The sequence below is a fragment of the Neovison vison genome, chromosome 12 (assembly GCF_020171115.1).
Source record: "Neovison vison isolate M4711 chromosome 12, ASM_NN_V1, whole genome shotgun sequence".
Classification (NCBI taxonomy): Eukaryota; Metazoa; Chordata; class Mammalia; order Carnivora; family Mustelidae; genus Neogale; species Neogale vison.
This window is the reverse complement of record NC_058102.1, coordinates 100,509,564-100,529,724: the sequence shown is the minus strand read 5'-3', so window position 1 is coordinate 100,529,724 and position 20,161 is coordinate 100,509,564. Positions and strand designations below refer to the sequence as shown.

General features: G+C 47.1%; 1 protein-coding gene across 2 annotated transcripts; it reads left to right on the top strand.

The window, feature by feature from the left end:
• Positions 1-776: 776 nt before the first annotated feature.
• Positions 777-20,001, top strand: STAT2 (signal transducer and activator of transcription 2). 2 transcript variants are annotated; one of them, XM_044226627.1, is made up of 24 exons: positions 777-884; positions 3,171-3,384; positions 3,542-3,695; positions 4,027-4,122; positions 4,301-4,390; positions 4,482-4,557; positions 5,032-5,099; positions 5,260-5,408; positions 12,199-12,357; positions 12,459-12,551; positions 12,904-12,963; positions 13,360-13,380; positions 13,594-13,687; positions 13,838-13,885; positions 13,968-14,051; positions 14,426-14,524; positions 14,620-14,755; positions 14,875-14,927; positions 15,054-15,148; positions 15,718-15,854; positions 16,033-16,215; positions 16,452-16,509; positions 18,082-18,401; positions 18,687-20,001. In XM_044226627.1, the coding sequence occupies exons 2-24, from the start codon at positions 3,254-3,256 to the stop codon at positions 18,827-18,829; spliced, it is 2,547 nt and encodes an 848-aa protein (XP_044082562.1). In that variant the 5' UTR covers positions 777-884; positions 3,171-3,253; the 3' UTR covers positions 18,830-20,001. The 2 variants fall into 2 exon arrangements, with proteins under 2 accessions (XP_044082562.1, XP_044082561.1); XM_044226626.1 differs by having other exon boundaries at positions 5,014-5,099.
• Positions 20,002-20,161: the final 160 nt, after the last annotated feature.

The following is a 20,161-nucleotide window of genomic DNA, read 5'->3' as shown; positions in this document are numbered from 1 at the left end:
TTGTAAGAACCTCAGTAATCACTGACAGTAACAACTTTTCTCCAAGCTAAATTTTCAAAATGTCTGTGATTATCATTTTCACCTGTATGGGTTTTGTGGTAATTAAAAACCAAACAATGAACCTCAAGTTCTTAGCAAGGTACTATCAATAAATATGACTACAGGGGTGCCTGGGTGGCTCAGTGGGTTAAAGCCTCTGCCTTCGGCTCAGGTCATCATCCCAGGGTCCTGGGATCGAGCCCCACATCAGGCTCTCTGCTTAGCAGGGAGCCTGCTTCCTCCTCTCTCTCTGCCTGCCTCTCCACCTATTTGTGATCTCTGCCTGTCAAATAAATAAATAAAATTTAAAAAAAAATAAAAATAAATAAATATGACTACAGTTCGTCCCTTCCTATCCCAAAGTGTCGAAATTCCGGTCCCACCTCTCCAGGCGCTCTCAGAGACTGTAGGGCCCCGTGCAACTCTCGGTTTCGTTCCAGTAGCGAGGGTTCTCGGAAATCAGCTGTTTCACTCCCAGGCTATTCCATTAATTGGACTCCTCCCTCCGTGGGCACGGGGTGGGGCGTAGTTGAGCTAGCCCACCAATCGTTCGAGATGGAAGTGTGGTTTCGGCGCCTCCTGTCCCGCCCCCCGGGGGGGAGGAGTTGTGGCGGCGCCAATGAACTTAGGAAGGTTTAGCTGAATGGCAGCTAGCGTCACGGTTGCCAGGCAGCGAATGGCCGGCTCCCGGGTTCAGCCTTCCGCTCCAGAGTCAGCTACAAGGGGGCGGACCCGAGGGGCGGGACGAAGCCGAGGGCGGAGCGCTAGCCCGGGCGCTGGAGCTCTTGCGGCCGGAAGCCTTGCCCTGAGCCGCTAGGGAGAGACGGGATTGAGACCCTTATCAGGTACGGGCCCAGAGGGGGCGCGCGGGGGTCGGGTGCAGGCGCGAGTTCCTGCGTGGGAAACGCAGCAGGCCCCGGGCGTACGCCCGGAAGTAACTGTCTCCTGCTGCATAACCGAATCTCCCCATCCAGCCCAGCTCTCCAGCCCTAACACCCATCTTCCCAAACTCCCTGGCAGCCTCCAATACCCTTAGCCAATGCCTTTACCTTCCGGTTTGCCTTAATTTTGATTCTCACCAAAAAAAAAAACAACCCCGGGACGCCTGGGTGGCTCAGTTGGTTGGACGACTGCCTTCGGCTCAGGGCGTGATCCTGGAGTCCTGGGATCGAGTCCCACATCGGGCTCCCAGCTCCATGGGGAGTCGCTCTCTGACCTTCTCCTCGCTCATGCTCTCTCTCACTGTCTCTCTCTCAAATAAATAAATAAAATCTTTAAAAAAAAAAAAAAACCCCAAAACAAACCGATGTCTGAAGGTAGATACGATTTCACTTCCTTCATTGTTATGTTAAGAAGTGTAAGGTACAGTGGTGCCTGGGTGCCTCAGTGGGTTAAGGCTCTGCCTTCGGCTCAGGTCATGATCCCAAGATCCTGGAATCGAGCCCTGCATGGGGCTCTCTGCTCCGCGGAGAGACTGCTTCCTCCTCTGTCTCTGCCTGCCTCTCTGCCTACTTGCGATCTGTCAAATAAATAAATAAATAAAAAGAAGTGTAAGGTACAGAGAGGTGAAACGATTTGCCTGAGGTCACATACAAAATGCAATTCTTTTCCCAAAAGCTGTTGAGCACAAAATATATGCCTAAGAGAATGGGAGATGCTAGAAAAAAACTTAAGCGTTAACAGCCTTTAACCCTCGTGTTTGCGATCTATTTTGGGAAGACCATGGGTTTTTGTTGTTTTGTTTTTTCATATTTAAACCTCAGGGTTAACTTGCCACCTTGCTCTTTTAATAATAGCTGAGATTCGTTCCTGGAGAAGGGGGGCCTCTCCATTTTTTTGTTTTTGTTTTTTATTTGTTTGTTTGTTTTAAAGCAGTACAGGTGCATAGTTTAAAAAGCTAAGCACTAGTAAAAGGTTTAAAATGAAAAATAGGAACTCCTGACCAGTCCTTTCCTCCCCGTGTTTCTACTTCAAAGACATTAAAAAGCATCTCATGATTATTCATACTGGTGGAAGAGAATCTCTCCCACCGCAGAGATTTTTCTTTCATTTGTAATAAGATCATGTGACCTTTTTTAGAACACAGATGTATGTAAATACCTTTTTCTGTTAGGTTCAGGCTGCAGCAAGAGTAAGTTTTGATTTCCTAAACAGACAGATGGCAGGGGCCGGGAAAGAGAGGAAGAAAGATTCTTAGCCTAGCCTACTTGGTGACATAAGAACCAGTTTTGAGTGAAATTTCACTGTGGAAAAAACAAACACCTCTGCTTTCTTTGCCTGACCCCACCCTGGTTGGGGGGGGTGGAGGGAAAGTTATCACAAAGTTGATAATCTATAAGAAGAATCAGAGGTCGATAGAGGTCTTAGAAGTATCACAGTCTTAAAAAAAAAAAAAAAAGAAAGAAGTATCACAGTCTTAGGGGTTAAGTGACCCCTTGGGCAGTATTTAAATATCTGGAATGGAGTTCCTCCTTCCTGTATGGAGAGCAGATTATAAGTTATACCTATCTCTAAAGAGGTTTCAGCCCTTGATAAAGTTTTGGGACCAGCAGGGGTCATGCTGAAATAAATATCTACGATGTAAGTGAATACAAACACAAGCAAATAAATCTAAAATAAATTCATTGAGGGTGATAGATGAAATAAAGATGTTGTAAATATTGTTTAGTGAAGCTGAATGATGGATACATGGATGGTTCTTGTCCTGTTCACTCTTCTTGGTGTGTGTTTGAAAATTATCTTTTTTTTTTTAAGATTTTATTTATTTGACAGAGAGATCACAAGTAGGCAGAGAGGCAAGCAGAGAGAGAAGGAAGCAGGATCTCTGCTGAGCAGAGAGCCCGATGCAGGGCTCGATCCCAGGACCCTGGGATCAGGACCTGAGTCGAAGGCAGAGGCTTTAACCCACTGAGCCACCCAGGCACCCCTGAAAATTATCTTTAAAGAGGCCCCCATATTAGAGCTCTTAAATAGTACTCTCTGGAAGAATGTGAACCAAACTGATAATACTGGTTATGTGTGAAGACAAGAGGGAAAGGGACCAAGATTAGGAGCGGGGTCAATGTAGCTTTAATTGTATGTGTGTGTGCGCATTTTTTTCTTACCTCTGTAATTAAAAATCTTTATTGTAGTGATAAGCAGTCATGAGACTGTGGCTGATTTAGTCTAGCAAAATTTCCGGTTGGAACCTGCATCCTTCAGACACAGACCCCAAATGGCGCAGTGGGAGATGTTGCAGAATCTCAACAACCCATTTCAGGATCAGCTGCACCAGCTGTACTCAGATAGCCTCCTGCCCGTGGACATTCGACAGTACTTAGCTGTCTGGATTGAAGACCAGAACTGGTGAGTGCCTCAAGAAGTTGGATGTGGGTAGGATGAAGACAGTGTTCTTCTGAGCACCAGGATCCTGGAGACACCAAAAGCAGGATGGGGTTAGAAGGCCTCAAAAGACGGTAGCAACCCTGCAGTGATACTAATCCTTGTCATTTCTGATCCCCAGGCAAGAGGCTGCACTGGGCAATGATGATTCCAAGGCTATCGTGCTGTTCTTCAACTTCTTGGACCAACTGAACAATGAGTGTGGCCGCTGCAGTCAGGACCCTGAGCTCCTGTTACTACAGCACAACTTGCGAAAATTCTCTCGGGACATTCAGGTACTTAGAGGAGCCAGGAAGAGCCAAAAAGCTGAATAGAAAAGTATAGAGGAGTATAGAGGAGTATGGTTTAGGGTATGGAACAGGACCTGGAGATGTGAAAGGATGGGGGCAAAGGTCTGGACTTGGGGGAATCACTGGCAGAGAGAAAGGCAGAGTCTAGATGACCCTGTTGGGAAGAGGCTAGGTTTTAGGGTACCAGTGGTGAAGAGGGGGAGGGCTAAGGACCCTGGAGGAGGGGGACTTACTGGGATCAGTGGTGGGGCAGGTCTGGAGGGCTAGATCATTGAAGACAGTTGAATTCAGCCAATTGTTTATCTTCCTACTGCAGGGTCTTCCCCAGGGCCCTACCCAGTTGGCTGAGATGATCTTTAATCTCCTTCTGGAAGAAAAAAGAATTCTGATCCAGGCTCAGAGGGCTCAGTTGGTAAGAACAATTTGTAGTGATTTTGAAAGCTCCTGGAGTAGAGAGTGACTGTGGAAAGGACTCAGAAGTTTGTCTTAGAACAAGATCCTCCCCCACATTCCATGATATATATAATTGCAGGGTGGATTTTGGGGATGAAAGATCGGAATTAAAATGTGCTCAGAGTCTCTTATTTCAGGAGCAAGGAGAGCCAGTTCTCCAAGCACCCGCAGAGAGCCAGCAGCATGAGATTGAATCCCGGATCCTGGAATTAAAGGCTATGATGGAGGTGAGTGGATGTGGGAAAGGTTAGGGTCAGTAGGGCTCAGCCTGCCACCTCCCACAGAAGCAGCCTCCTCTGGGTCTTATCTCGTCTCCAGACACTGAAGAAATCCATCTGCCACCTGAAAGACCAGCAGGATGTCTTCTGCTTCCGATATAAGATCCAGGCCCAAGGTAGGAAGCAAGCACACTGAGGGGTGGTCGAAACCCCAGTGCCTGCTGGGAGGCCAGGGGTGTAAGAGGGGAGAAGTGAACAGTCCCAGGAAGCAGTAATCTCTGGCTACTGCACCAACCGCACTGGGTGCAGCCCCACTGCCAGGCAGAGCTACAAGGGCCAGCCAGCGCTCTGGAGGTTAGGCTGGAGGTGTGGCTGAGGGCCAGCGGGTGGGCGCTGGGGGAGACGCATGACAAACTGCCTCAGCAGATCGAGTGGGCTTTTGGTTCCGGCATAACCCTTCAGAGTCTGCCCAAGGGCCCAAAGGTGCCTCTGCTTTGCTTGGGCCCCCTTCTTCTCCCTTCAAAATGCCCCCTGCTCCCTGCCCCCAAATCTGCCCAAGGTCCTGGGCAGGATGGAGAGGGGAAGGAGCCCTAGGTCTGAGCATCTGTCTCACTCCCGCTCCTATCATCCAGTGAAGACACTCTCTTTAGACCCCCATCAGACGAGACAGCAGCAGCTTCTGCAGGAGACTCTCAATGAACTGGACAAAAGGAGAAAGGTGGGAGGCAGACAGAGGGAGTGGGCAACAGAGAATGGGGAAAATGAGGGATGTGGGAGGCCTGGCCTCTTAGCCTTGGCTTCTTTGTCTCTTCCTCCCCAGTTGGGTGGTGCAGGGCGATCGTGAGAAGTGCTCACTACTTACTTTATGTCTTTCTTAGGAAGTGCTGGATGCCATCAAAGCATTGCTAGGCCAGTTAACGACCCTCGTGGAGCTACTACTGCCCAAGTTGGAGGAATGGAAAGTCCAACAGCAGAAAGCCTGCATCGGAGCCCCTTCAGATGGAGGGTTGGAACAGCTGGAGAAGTGGTGAGAGGCCCGCCCAGCCCTTGTCCCAACCACGCCGCTGTGCTTTGTAAATTGTAAACCATGAATTGTAATGAATTTTCTTGTTCATGTAATGAATGATCTATCTAGGCAGGAGATACTGCTGTCCTTACTCTCTGCTCCCCAAAATGATCCCAGCTCCCTTGTCTGACCACAGTGAACCTCTCTTCATTCTCACCACGCAGAGAACCCAGAGCCTGGTCTTTGCTTTGGTGAAAGGAATGGTTTAAGCCATAGCTGGTTTTTCCTTCCTTTTTAATCACCTAAGAAATAGGTTTTTAACTTTTTTTTTAAAGATGTATTTACCTATGTTAGAAGAGAGAGAATAAAAGCAGGGCGGGGGAGGAGAGAGGGACAGAGGGAGAGAGAGAATCCTTAAGCAGATTCCCTACTGAGTGCGGAGCCTGATACAAGGCCTGATCCCAGGACTGTGAGATCATGATCAGAGCCAAGATCACAAGCCAGCTGCTTAACCAGCTGAGCTACCCAGGTGCCCCACTACTTTTTTTTTTTTTTTTAAACTGTAGTGACTATAATGTGGGAAAAAAAGAAAGACCATTACCTATTATCTTATTGCCCAGATGTAGCTACTGTAATACTATACAAAAATTGAATCGTATTTTTGTATTGTTTTGAGAACTGTGGTTTTTGCTTTTTATCTTAGCAGTGTATTACAGTATTTACCTGTGTTATTTATTTATTTTTTTAAAATAAGACAAGCTGATGTTTCTTTTTTTCTAAGATTTTATTTATTTTTTAAGTAAACTCTGCACCCAACGTGGGACTCAAACCTACTACCCTGAGATTGAGAGTTGCATGCCCTACTAACTGAGCCAGCCAGGCACCCCTTAACCATGTTTTTGGGTCTGTTTGTTTGTTTGCTTAAGTAGACTCCACGCACAGCATGGAACCCAACGTGGGGCTTGAACTCACGACCCTGAGATCAAGACCTGAGCTGAGGGCGCCTGGGTGGCTCAGTGGGTTAAGCCGCTGCCTTCGGCTCAGGTCATGATCTCAGGGTCCTGGGATCGAGTCCCGCATCGGGCTCTCTGCTCAGCAGGGAGCCTGCTTCCCCTCTCTCTCTCTGCCTGCCTCTCCGTCTGCTTGTGATTTCTCTCTGTCAAATAAATAAATAAAATCTTAAAAAAAAAAAAAAAAAAAAGATTTAAAGACCTGAGCTGAGATCAAGAGTCACATGACTAACTGACTGAACCACCCAGGTGCCCGACATCCATTTTATTTTTAATGGTTGCATCATAGTTCCCTGTATGGAGGTAACATAATTTAGTTAATGAACTCCTATTTTTGGACATTTAGATTTTTTACTTTCTTGCTATTTTTCTTTATTTATTTGACAGAGATCACAAGTAGGCAAAGAGGCAGGCAGAGGGAGAGGGAGAAGCAGGCTCCCCGCTGAGCAGAGAGCCCAATGCGGGCTCGATCCCAGGACCCTGGGATCATGACCTGAGCCAAAGGCAGAGGCTTTAACCCACTGAGCCACCCAGGTACCCCATTCTTGCTATTTTTTTTAAGTAAGCTCTTTTATATTAATTTTTTGTGATGGGGAAAAAAACTAGTATGTCTTTCAATATACTTAAAACACCTACTGTTTTAAGTATTTTCTAATGAGAAAATTCATTTTTATTTATTAAAAATGGGGGTGCCTGGCTGGCTCAGTTGGTAGAATATGCAACTCTTAATCTTGGGGTCATGAGTTCAAGCCCCATATTAGGGGTAGAGTTTACTTTAAAAAAATTAAATAATATTTTAAAAAGTAAAGTATTGGGGCATCTGGGTGGATCAGTCAGTTAAGTGTTTGCCTTCAGCTCAGATCATGATCCCAAGTTCCTGGGATCAAGCCCTGGGTTGGGCTCCCTGCTTGGTGGGGAGCCTGCTTCTCCCTCTCCCTTTGCCTGCTGCTCCCACTGCTTGTTCTCTCTCTCTCTCTCTCCCTCTATCAAATAAATAAATAAATAAATAAATAAATAAAAAGTGAACTATTAAGAATGAATCACAACAATGTTCAGGTAAATTGAAAACAGATATATAGGGCTTAGTATAAAGAATCACTGCTTAAACTACAATTGCAAACATAGCCATCGTTTGTATAGGGTATGGTAAACTCTGACCTACTAGTGATATCTTGCTCTTTTTAATTTTTAAATTTTTTCAAAAAATTTTTTTTAATTCCAGGTTAGTCACCATAGTTTCAGGAATAGAATTTAGGTATTCATCACTTACATACAATGTCCAGTGCTCATCACAAGTGTCCCCCTTAAGCCCACTTCCCCTGCAGCAACCCTCTATGGTTTAAGAGTCAGTTCAATAGTTTGCCTCTTTTTATCCTCACTATGTTCATCTGTTTCGTTTCTTAAATTCCACATATGAATGAAATCATATGGTATTTGTTTTTCTCTGACTGACTTACTCACTTAGCATAATGCACACTAGCTCCATCCAGGTCATTGCAAATGGCAAGACTTTATTCTTTTTATGAGTGAGTAATATTCCATTATATATATTCAACAAATATTTTGGGGTTTTTTTTTCCAAGCTTTTTCTTCCTTCCCTACCCTCATTTTCTTCCTTCTTCCCTCTGCCTCCCTCCCTCTCTTTCTTTTTCCCTCCCTCCCTCCCTCTCTCTCTCTCTCTTTCTTTCGTTCTTTCTTTCTCCATCCCTCCCTCCCTCCTCTCTCTTCTCTTTCCTTCCCTTCCCTTTCCTTTTCTTTCTTTCTTTTTTTTAATCTGGAAATGGGTCAGTTTTTAGATTCTTTGTAAAAAAAAAAAAATGTACCCAGTTTGTGAGGGTAAACTCCATTCATGGGAGAAAACACAGAGCAGAGGTAGTCCTGGAGCTGAAGATCAGCTTTGAGTTTTGGCACAATTTGCATTTCCACAGCTTTCTGGTCAACCTTACACTGCTCTGTAACCTCACATTTTTCTGTTGAAGATCTCACCTTCCTGGTGTCTGGGTTTATGCAACTTCTTCTTGAAGTAAGCATCAGTGAGTTGCTTGGGAATTTTCACACTGCTGATAGCAATCTTGGTGGAGGTGGCAATGACAGATTTGTAGTATGTTCTACGCAGAGGAACTTGATTGAGGGCCAGAGGCCCAGTCACAAGTAGCAAGCCACATTGTTCTAATGCTTCAGGAAAACCACCCTCTTGCCTCTGTGGAGCCCAGGGAGGATGATCACAGTAGTGCCTGGAGGGGCACCTGGGTGGCTCAGTCAGTTAAGTATCTGCCTTCCTCTCAGATCATGATCTCAGGGTCCTGGGATCAAGCCCTGAATGGGATTCCCTGCTCAACAGGGAGTCTGCTTCTCCTTCTTCCTCTCCCTCTGCCCTTCCCCCCACCTCATTCTCTCTCTCTTTCTCTCTCTCTCAAATAAATAAATAAAATCTTAAAAAAAAAAAAAAAGTGGTGACACTAGCTTGCAGTTTTCTCACATGCTGCCTGAAAGGTTTTTTTGCCATGGCTCAACAGCTTTCAAGCCCCATCTCCGGTAGGATAATAGCTAGGCATTTGGGGAAGTTTAACTATCCCGGTACCACCAATCTTGTCACCACCAACTGGTTTTGTGACAGTAGCAGGAACCTTCTTTTTCTTTTCAACTCTGGATTTAGCTGCTGAATACTTCCTGTTGTACATGGCCTTTCTGGAATACATAGCCGATGGGAACTACATGCCAATTCCTCTGACTAGGACAGGTTTTGGGCTGCAGTGGGGCTCCCATTTCTTTGGCATTTCAACCTTGAGGTTACCCTCCTTCATCCTGCTACCAGCTTCAGCCTTCTTGGCTCCAGGTTTCTTTTTCTTAGGATCTGGCTTCTCATCTTTTTCACCCACCATTTTGTAAGATGAAAAAGGATTTTTTTTTTTTTTTTGAGAAAGGATTTTTTTTTAAGTTTATTTATTTATTTAAACAATCTCTACACCCAGTGTGAGGCTCACACTCACAACCCTGAGATCAAGAGTTGTGTGCTTCTCCAACGGAATCAGCTGGGCACCCCAGTTTCTTGCTATTTTAAACAGTGCTGCAGTAAACATCCTCATAGCTTTATCTTTATATCCCTAATTATTTCTGTACTATAAATTCTCAAAAGTGGTATTCCTGGGTTAAAAGATACACCTTTCTTTTGGTGGTGTTATTGTGTTGATCCTTTGTTTCATTTTTTAAGATTTTATTGGGGCGCCTGGGTGGCTCAGTTGTTTAAGCATTTGCCTTTGGTCCAGGTCATGATTCCAGGGTGCTGAGATCGAGCCCTGCATTGGGCTCCCTGCTCAGCGAAGAGCCTGCTTCTCTCTTCCCTCTGGTGCTCTCCCTGCTTGCTCTCTTTCTGTCAAATAAATAAAATCTTTTTTATTTTTTATTATTATTACTTTTTTAAAGATTTTATTTGGTTATTTGACAGGCAGAGATCACAAGTAGGCAGAGAGAGAGAAGGGGGAAGCAGGCCCCCTGCTGAGCAGAAATTCCTAATGTGGGGCTCCATCCCAGATCATGACCTGAGCTGATGGCAGAGGCTTTAACCCACTGAGCCACCCAGATGCCCCTTTCATTATTATTTTTAAAGATCTTATTTATTTGACAGAGAGAGACAGAGAGAGCACAAGCAGGGGAAGCAGCAGAGGGAGAGGGAGAAACAAGCTCTCTGCTGAGCAGGGAGCCCAATGCGGGGCTCCATCCCTGGCCCCTGGGATCATGACCTGAGCTAAAGGCAGATGCTTAACAACTGAGCCACCCAGATGCCCCAAATAAAATCTTTTTTCATCTTTTTATTTAAAAAAATTTTTTTTAATTTATTTGTCAGAGAGAGAGCGTGCACACAAGCAGACAGAGTGGCAGGCAGAGGCAGATAGAGAAGCAGGCTCCCTGCCGAGCAAGGAGCCCCATGCGGGACTCGATCCCAGAACCCTGGGATCATGACCTGAGCTGAAGGCAGCGGCTTAACTGACTAAGCCACCCAGGCATCCCTTTTTATTTTTTTTTATTTAAAAATTTTTAAAAGATTTTATTTATGTATTTGACAGAGAGAGATACAGTGAGAGAGGGAATACATTGAGAGAGGGAACACAAACAAGCAGGGAGAGTAGAAAAGGGAGAACCAGGCCTCCTGCTGAGCAGGGAGCTGGATGCAGGGCTCCATCCTAGGACCCTGGGGATTATGACCTGAACCGAGGGCAGACACTAACGACTGAGCCACCCAGGTGCCCCATAAAATCTTTTTTTAAAAAAGAAATAACAATAAAGATTTTATTTATTTATTTGTCAGAGAGAGAGAGAGAGAGAGAGCAAGCAAGTATAAGCAGGGGGAGTGGCAGGCAGGGGGAGTGGCAGCCAGAGGGAGAGGCAGGCTCCCTGCAGAGCAAGGAGCCTTATGCAGGACTTGATCCCAGGACCCTGGGATCATGACTTGAGCTGAAAGTAGATGCTTAATTAACTGAGCCACCCAGGCATCCCTTGTTTTGTTTTTCAATATTTTATTTATTTATTTATTTATTTATTTGGCGGGGGGCCGAGGGAGAGAGTGAGAAGCCAACTCCCCACTGAGCACAGAGCCCAACATGGGGCTCGATCCCAGGACTCCAGGATCATGACCCAAGCTGAAAGCAGGTCCTTAACTGACTGAACCACCCAGGTACCCCTGTATATTTATTTTAAATAGGAGTCATATCATATATGTACTATCTTGTGATTTTTAACAATTTAGTATTTTTGGATACTTTTTGCAAGTTAAAAATTTGAGCCTGGGGCACCTGGCTGGCTCAGTTTCTGGAGGGTGTGACTCTTGATCTTGGGGTTGTGAGTTCAGGCCCCACATTGGGCATAGAGATGACTTAAATTAATAAACTTAAAAGCAATTGAACCTATATGATTAATAGTTGCTGTCTGATTATTTCCTTAGGATACAGCTTAGAAATGGAAGACTGCAGGGGCACGTAGGTGACTCAGTAGGTTAAGTCTTGATCTCAGTTCAGGTCTTGATCTCAGGGTTGTGAGTTCAAGCCCTGTATTGGGCTCCACGCTGGGCACAAAACTACAAAAAAAAAAAAAAAGAAGAGAGAGAGAGAAAAGAAATACTGCAAATGGTGTGCATGTTTTTTGAGTCTTTTTAGACGTTAGTTCCAAATTGCTATCCTAGTCTATTTGCTCATATGTAGTGTATAATTGACTTCCTGTCACCACATTGCCTATTTTTATCTTTTGTTATAGAGATAGTAAAGTACAGAAGTTGAAGTATTATGGCTGACTTGGTAGGTAGGGCATGTGACTCTTGATCTTGGGGTGGTGAGTTTGAGCCCCACTTTGGGGATGGAGCCTACTTTAAAAAGTCTGGATTATGCAGCCAGACTGCCTGGATCATCCACTCATTCCATACTAGTTCTATGACCTTGAGCAAGTCACTTAGCCTTTCTCTACTACAGTTCAATTATCTGTAAAATGGAACTAATAATAGTAGCCACCTCATCGAGTTGTGATAAGGATTAAATACATGAAGTACTTAGAATAATAGTACATATCAAGCATCATGTGAAAATAGCTTCATTATAGAAATAAATCAGCAGTTTCATATGTGAAAGTGGCTTTGATTTTAATCCCTCGGATTATTAGTCATATTGCATCATCTTTCATATGCTTCTGGGTTCTTTTTTTGTCCCACTCAGTTTCTTGCTTTCTATCTAGTTAAAGGAGAGCTTCTGGAGCCTGTCTGGGGGCACCAGGACACTCATCAGTTCTCTCTCCCTCTCTGGAATCCCATCACCCAGGTTCACAGCTGGAGCCAAGCTGTTGTTTCACCTGCGCCAGCTGTTGAAGGAACTGAAGGGATTGAGATGCCTGGTTAGCTATCAAAATGACCCTCTGACCAGAGGGGTGGACCTGCGGGAGGCTCAGGTCATGGAGTTGCTGCACCACCTTCTCCAAAGGTCTAGAGGCCAGTGCGGGAGCTCCTGGGAGGGCAGAAAGAGCAAGAGGAGCCATCCTTATAGAGACTGAGCTCTATTCTCTCCTCCATCTCTCTCTGCAGAGCCTTTGTGGTAGAAATCCAGCCCTGCATGCCCCAAACTCCCCATCGACCCCTCATCCTCAAGACTGGGACCAAGTTCACTGTCCAAACAAGGTTGGCATTTCAGAACTCATTCCTGTTTCCTTTTTCCAGCCCTGGTACTACTGTTTACTTTCTGGCTTTACAGATCTTTCTGCTCTTCTCTTCTCTCTTTTCTCCTCAATCCACCTACCACCACCACTACCACCTCCCCCTCCTCCCCCCCTTCTCCTCCTCTTTTCCTTCTTCTTCTCCTTCTCCTCCTCCTCTTCCTCCTCCTCCTCCTCCTCCTTCTTCTTCCTTCTTCTTCTTCTTTTCTTCCTGTCACCTAGGTCTTCTAATCTCTTACCTTGTCTTCTTCAAACATCTGATCTCTCCAGGAGATGGAGACTGACTGCTTTTCCCTATCCAACTCCTTTTTCCCTAGGCTGCTGGTGAGACTCCAGGAAGGCAATGAGTCACTGACTGCAGAAGTCTCCATTGACAGGTCCGGTGGGGCACATGGACCATGGGGAGGCTGGGACATAGGCTGCTGGGGCAGAGGAGACACGCAGTCTCCATCATAAGGTCCTGGGGTTGTGTTCTTACCCTGTCCATGCCTACTCAGAAATGAACTCCTCACTTTTGTCGAGCACTACATAACCTGCAGCTTGTCAAGTCCTTGTTCATCACAGGGACCCCATGAGTTAGGTATTATCAGTGCACCATTCAAATGAAGAAACAAGCCTGGAGAGGGTATGTCTCCTGTGCAAGGCTATGTAGCTAGTGAGCACAGATCTGGGTTTGAACCCAGGTCTATCTATTCCTAAAGACTAAATTCCTAACTTCTACACTGATTTTGCTTCCCAGTGATTTTTTTTTTTTTTTTTTTTTTCCTTTTCAGGAATCCTCCTCAATCACAAAGGTAGGTGTCTGACAAGGATGCTGCAAACATCTGGGCGCTGTACGACCTGCACAACCACATGGGGGCGCAGGCAAAGAGGAGGTTGATTTGGTTGGGGTATGGACAAAGGGAGAAGGGAGAACCGACATGAGGTGGAATATGTGTTGTTTTTCCTGCTGAGGTTTTAGAGTAACTCTGCTTCTGTTCTCCATATATCTTCTTCCCCCGAAATAGCTTCCGGAAGTTCAACATTCTAACCTCAAACCAGAAAACTTTGACTCCCGAGAAAGGGCAGAGTCAGGGCTTAATTTGGGACTTCCGCTACCTGGTAAGAAGGGCTAGTAGCTTAAGTGTCTGGTCCAGTGGAACAGGCTGAAGGAAGTTCCCAGGCCTTGGGAAGTCTTGAGACAAAACAGGGGTTCCAGGGACCTTGGACATCCCCACTCTGGCATTTTTCTCTCCTTCTCTCAACTCACAGACTCTGGTGGAGCAACGTTCAGGTGGTTCAGGAAAGGGCTGCAATAAGGTGAGGCCTGGACAGAGAGAATGGGGGGATGGGAGGAACTTGCCAAAGGGCCCTCTGATGGTTGTGTCTTCGGCTGTCCTAGGGAATGGTGGGTGTGACAGAGGAACTGCACATTATAAGCATTACCGTCAAATACACTTACCAGGGTCTGCAGGAGGAGCTGAAGGTGAGTGAAAATGGAGGGCAGGGAGAAATGAAGCAGATTTGGCTGAAGGCATTAAGAAGGGGTTAAATAGAAGCCTTGGGGGGGCGTCTGGGTGGCTCAGTGGTTTAAGCCTCTGCCTTCAACTCAGGTCATGAAGTCAGGGTCCTGGGATCGAGCCCCACATCAGGCTCTCTGCTCAGCGGGGAGCCTGCTTCCCCCTCTCTCTCTGCCTGCCTTCTGTCTACTTGTGATCTCTCTCTGTCTATCAAATAAATAAATAAAAATCTTTTTTAAAAATAAATAAATAAAATAGAAGCCTTGGGAGATTCTCCCCCTTTGCCCCTGTCAAAGCTAGAAACATTTCATCCCTCCACTGACTCCTGTTTTCTCTTCAGACGGACACCCTCCCTGTGGTGATTATTTCTAACATGAACCAAGTCTCCATTGCCTGGGCCTCAGTTCTTTGGTTCAATCTGCTTAGCTCAAACCCCCAGGTAGGAGGTGGGGCCAACAGTGAGGGATGGCCAGGAGGGGTGTGGAAGCTTGGCATGAGGGCGCTTCTTCTGAGCCATTCTTCCCACCCGTGCAGAATCAGCAATTCTTCTCCAGCCCCCCCAAGGCCCCCTGGAGCTTGCTGGGTCCTGCTCTCAGTTGGCAGTTCTCCTCCTACGTTGGCCGAGGCCTTGACCCAGACCAGCTGAGCATGCTGAAGAACAAGCTGTTTGGTACAGACCTCCTTTTCCCTCAGCCTTTCCCTCGTTGTTAAACCCAGCCCTCCATCCGTTCTGTTCCAGGGACCCTGGCCTTGCCTCCTCCATTATCTGAACTGCCTGTCTTCCCTCAGGGCAGAACTGTAGGACGGAGGGCGCATTGTTATCCTGGGCTGACTTCACTAAGGTAACTCCCTGCATCCCATGCGGCCAGATCAAGCTTCTACGCAAACCCTAGTCCTTCCCTTCCTCACACGTTCTGCTCACTGCGGACACCTTCACGTCTCTTCCTGCTTTCCCATTCCTCCTGCAGCGAGAGAGCCCTCCTGGCAAGCTACCATTCTGGACATGGTTGGACAAAATTCTGGAGCTCGTGCATGACCACCTGAAGGATCTCTGGAATGATGGGTAAGGCCTAGGTCAGCCTGCCTCTCCCCGCCACTCCCTTTCTGGTTTTCTGGGCTTGAGAGCGGACCGTTGCGCCCTCCTGTGGTGGAAAGGGAGAGAGCAAACACTGGTGTAAGATTGCAAGGTCACATACACTCCGGTGTGCAAAAATAGTCACAGCCAGCGCACGCCCAGTGTCCACTGAGCCCTGGGAGCCTGACGAGCGCTCTTTATGAGTTCTTTCGTGTACTCCTTGGAACGACGCGGGGTCGCAGAGATGTTCAAGAATTCACCCAACGGGCGTAGTTGGGATTCAAACCCAGGCCTGTCTGCAAGCCCACGCGCTTTGTACGACACTGCCTTGCTCATTTGTGCAACATTTTGCCTCTTACAAGATGCTTTTCGTCTCTGTGACTTCGCGGAAGTCTTGTACCTCCTCCAACCATGGAAGGCGGATACCAATACTGTCAGTAAGATGAAGTGACTTGGCCAAGAGCAAGGCCCCAGAACCTGGCCCTCTCTCCCCAGACAGGGAGAGCGGGGGAGCAGGGAGGCGCGTCGGCCTCACAGCAGCCTTTCTGTGTTTTCAGATGCATCATGGGCTTCGTGAGCCGGAGCCAGGAGCGCAAGCTGCTCAAGAAGACCATGTCCGGCACCTTTTTACTGCGCTTCAGCGAAACATCGGAAGGGGGCATTACTTGTTCGTGGGTGGAACATCAGGATGACGGTCAGCAGCTTTGCCCTCGAGGTCCCCAGAGCTGGTCCACTCTGCCCCTCGGCTGCCCTGGACTTCCCTGGCTCTGTCCGCCATCTCTCAGCAGGCTTGGGGTTGGACGGGCAGGGTGGGGTCGTCCCAGGCCCAACCTCCTCTTTCATGCCTGCCTGTTCCCACGTCCCTTCTGCAGACAGGGTGCTCATCTACTCCGTGCAGCCTTTCACCAAGGACGTGCTGCAGTCTCTCCCACTGACTAAAATCATTCGCCACTACCAGCTGCTCACCGAGGAGAACATCCCGGAGAACCCACTGCGCTTCCTCTACCCCCGAATCCCCCGGGATGAGGCTTTCGGCCGCTACTACCAAGAGAAAGGTGAGAAGTGTTGACACACGTCCCTGGAAGGTGGCAGGGGTTCTCAGACATCTACAATCCCAACACCTTTCCTCCAGACGTGGAAAAATGGATAGCCAGAGAAGTGAAAGGCTTTGTGCCCAGGATGCCACTTGTTAGTGGGGAGACATGGTTATCAGGACCATTTGCGTGAGGGGTCCTTGGGCTATGCATCCAGCCCCCTGACGTCCCTATCCTCCTGCATATGTGCCCCACAGTTAATATTGAAGAACGGAGGAAATACCTGAAACATAAGCTCATCGTGGTCTCTAACAGGTGAGAGATGCGTTTCTCTACCCGTCCTCCCTAACCCTTATTGGCTGATGGAGTGACCCAGATCTGCCCAGTTCACCTCGCTGACCTTCTCTCCTACTAACCCATACTCTTGAGCCTCTAGGGTTTTTTTCTGGTTCTGCCATCCTCATTCCTCTCTAGTGTTCTGCTGCCATCCTTAGGTTGTTTCTCCAGGCCTTCCCTGCTAATACCCGCCATCACCACTGATGTTCCTGGGAAGCTACTTGAAGCATGGTACCAAATACTTTTTTAACAACAGGGTTGGTTGTTTTTTTTGTTGTTGTTGTTTGTTTTTGTTTTTTCATTTTATTGAATCCTTTTGAGAATCCACCCAAGTATGTGATAACAGCCACATTTAAGGAAAATTTATCATGGCAGATATGGGACTAAATGTCTGTGTTTAGTTTCTGATTTATTGAATCTTCGTACTAGGCCCATGAGGTGGCTGTGGGTATGAACCTCTGTAGCCAAAGAACATGAGGTTTACTGTGGCATGCTTCCGGTACCTAGCTAATAAATGATCCAGGTCTGCCAGATTCCAAAGTCCTGCTTTTTTTTTTTTTTTTTCATCTTAAAACAACACCCATCTATTTATTTTTCTTTAAAGACTTCATTTATTTATTTGACAGAGAGATCACAAGTAGGCAGAGAGGCAGGCAGAGGGAGAGGGGAAAGCAGGATCCCTGCTGAGCAGAGTCCGATGCAGGGCTCCATCCCAGAACCCTGAGATCATGACCTGGGCCGAAGACAGAGGCTTAACCCACTGAGCCACCTAGGCACCCCAACAACACCCATTTATTATCTCACATTTTCCATGGATCAAGAGTCTGGTCATGGCTTAGCTGAGTTCTTTGCTCAGGGCCTCACGAGGCTGCAGTTCAGAGTTTCGGTTAGGACTTCGGTCTCATCTGAGGCTTGTGGTTCTTTTCAAAGCTCAAGTGATTGTTGGCTGAATTAATTTTCTCGGAGCTGTAGGACTCCTGGCGGCTTGCGTCTTCAAAGCCGACAGGAGAATCTCCAAAGTCCTGCGTTTAACCATCCTACTGCCTCTTGTATTCTATTAGGCAGCGGTGGTCCCATTTTATTGACGATATCTGAAGCTCAGAAAGCTAAAGATCACCCATCCAATAAATAATAGGGCTCAAACTCTGGCAAGCCTGATTCCAAAGCCTGTGCTTTTAAGCCCTCTGCTCTGTTGCTCTGTTGCCTTCTTCTTCTTTTTTATTTTTTAAGATTGTATTTATTTATTTGAGAGAGAGAAAGCGGGTGAGCAGTGGGGTAGGGTGGGGTGGTAGAGGGAGAGGCTGAGAGAGAATCTCAAGCAGATTCTGCCACACTGAGCATGGAGCCTGACCTGGGGCTTGATCTCACAATCCTGAGATCATGACCTGAGCTGAAATCAAGAGTCAGACGCTTAACTCACTGAGCCACCCAGGCACTGCCCACCCCCCTCCCCGCCTTCTTAGCCTAGAGAGATAGTCTCTGCTTGCTCTGCCATTCCCCACTTCCCCTAAACAACCAGCCCTGCACCTTTGTCTGTGTTGTGGTATCCAGACAGGTCGATGAGCTACAGCAACTGCCAGACCTTAAGCTGGAGCCAGAGGCGGAGTCATCTGAGCTGGAGTCGGGCCTGGCACCATTGCTAGGGCAAGAAACAGGCCTGGAGTTAGGGCCACTGCTAGAGGCAGGCCTGGACCTGGGGCCAGCCCTCGAGCCCCTGCCAGAGCCTACACTAGACGTGGTACCAGGAATGCCGGAGCCAAACGTGGGACCAGAGCTGAAGCTGGAGCCTCTTCTAGACCCTGTATCCCAGGCAGTGCCAGAGCCAGATTTGCCCCATGACCTGAGACACTTGAACACTGACGAAATGGAAAGTAAGTGATGAGATGGAGCTCGGGAAGAGGGGACACATTCCCTTTACTGATTGCCCTCCCTTACCCATTATAGAAAAAGCTGAGCTCTAAGCTCCTCTTTGGAGGGAGGCTCATTTCTTTGTGATTCCTTTTATTAGGAAATGTACATGCCCCCTCTTTCCCCAACCTAAGTACCTCCTTGGGCCTTGTTCAGACCTCTGCTGTCATCCTCCCTCATTTTCCCTGCTGGGTTGGGAACTCCTTACCTAAGATCAGGGCCTGATTTCTTTCTTTGGACTACCTTAGTCTTCAGAAACACTATGAAGATTGAAGAAATCATGACAAATGGTGACCCTCTGTTTGCTGGACAGAACACCGTGGACGAGGCTTACGTTTTCCACCCCAGCCATTTCCACACGGATGGGCCCTTGATACCTTCTGACTACTAGGAACAACATTTCCTCTGTTCTTCCTGTATCTTTTGTCCCTTCTACCCCGCACATCACAGTGTTGCTCTCCAAGGATGGAAAACCTGTTCCAAGCTGGTTAACTCTGGCATTGGGAGTGGGAAGTAAAGGCAGACTATGGATAAGGAAGGGGCACCAAGGAACCAGAAGAGATGTTAGCTATGGCTCTAACTAGGATCTTTGAGGCCAGCTGCTGTTTGGGGAGGTACCGGAGTTCTGAGGGTAGGCCAGCACAGTTAGGTGGTGTTGAGGAGGCTCAGGCACTTGGAGTGGCTTCTTTCCAGTAAAGGAGGATGTCAACATTTGAATAGTTGGTAAGGCTAATGTGGTGGTGCCCACTAGCATTGGCCATCCTTAGGGAACAGAGACATGTGATAGGATTCCATTTCTCTCTTCTGGTTCTTTCATATCTAGAATAACCTTTTTCTTCCTTCTCCCCCTCACTCCTGATTCAAGGCCTAAATTCCTTTGTTTTCTGCCGTGACTGAGAGCTTCCTGCTTCAGCCCACCATGCAAAGCTCCCCTCAGCAGAAGGGAATAGGAGATAAACGTCCCCTGCGTACCAGTGTCTTCCCCTGCCCCCTAAGCTGGCCACACCCGTTCCTTCCCCTAAAATGATCCTGCCAATCTAATATTCTGTGAAGCTTTGCACAATAATTTACTCCGTTTAGTCTCCACTTCCTCAGTGCTTAGGAGACATATCACTCTTGGAGGCCAGGGATGGTAGGGTGGCTGAGAATTTAGGGATCACTTTTTATAGTATTAGATAGAATTTGGTATTTTTACAGAGGAAGAGAAGCCCTGGGTCTTAGATATTTCTCTGTTAAGATAACCATTTGTTCCTTTGTACAATATATTGCTTATCTGAAAGGAGAGTTTCTATTCCTTGGGTGTGGACCTGGGCAAAAACCACGTTTCCCGAACTTAGAACTTTGAATGTTTATCATTGGCTTCCAGACAGTCTCACACGTTAGTCATTCCCAGGGAATCCCAGGACAATTGCTGTTTTTTTTTTCTAGTATGACTTGAGATGGAATGAAAGTGAGGCCCTGTACGTATGGCTGTTTTCTGGCTGGTATGTTAGAGTAATCAGCCTCTTCAGAAAGAGGCCCTTCTTAGCAGAAATGGCTAATAAACTTTGTGCTGACCTACAAGTGTTTCCTCTCTGAACTTCTTTACTTCTCTGCTCACAAAGACTGATGTCCTTGGAGACACCGGCAGGCCATGTAGGATCGAGGTCAGCAAATCACAACCTGTCTTCCAGCCACCCAAGTAGGCACCCTCTTGTGATGTTTTTCTTCTTACCCCTCTGTT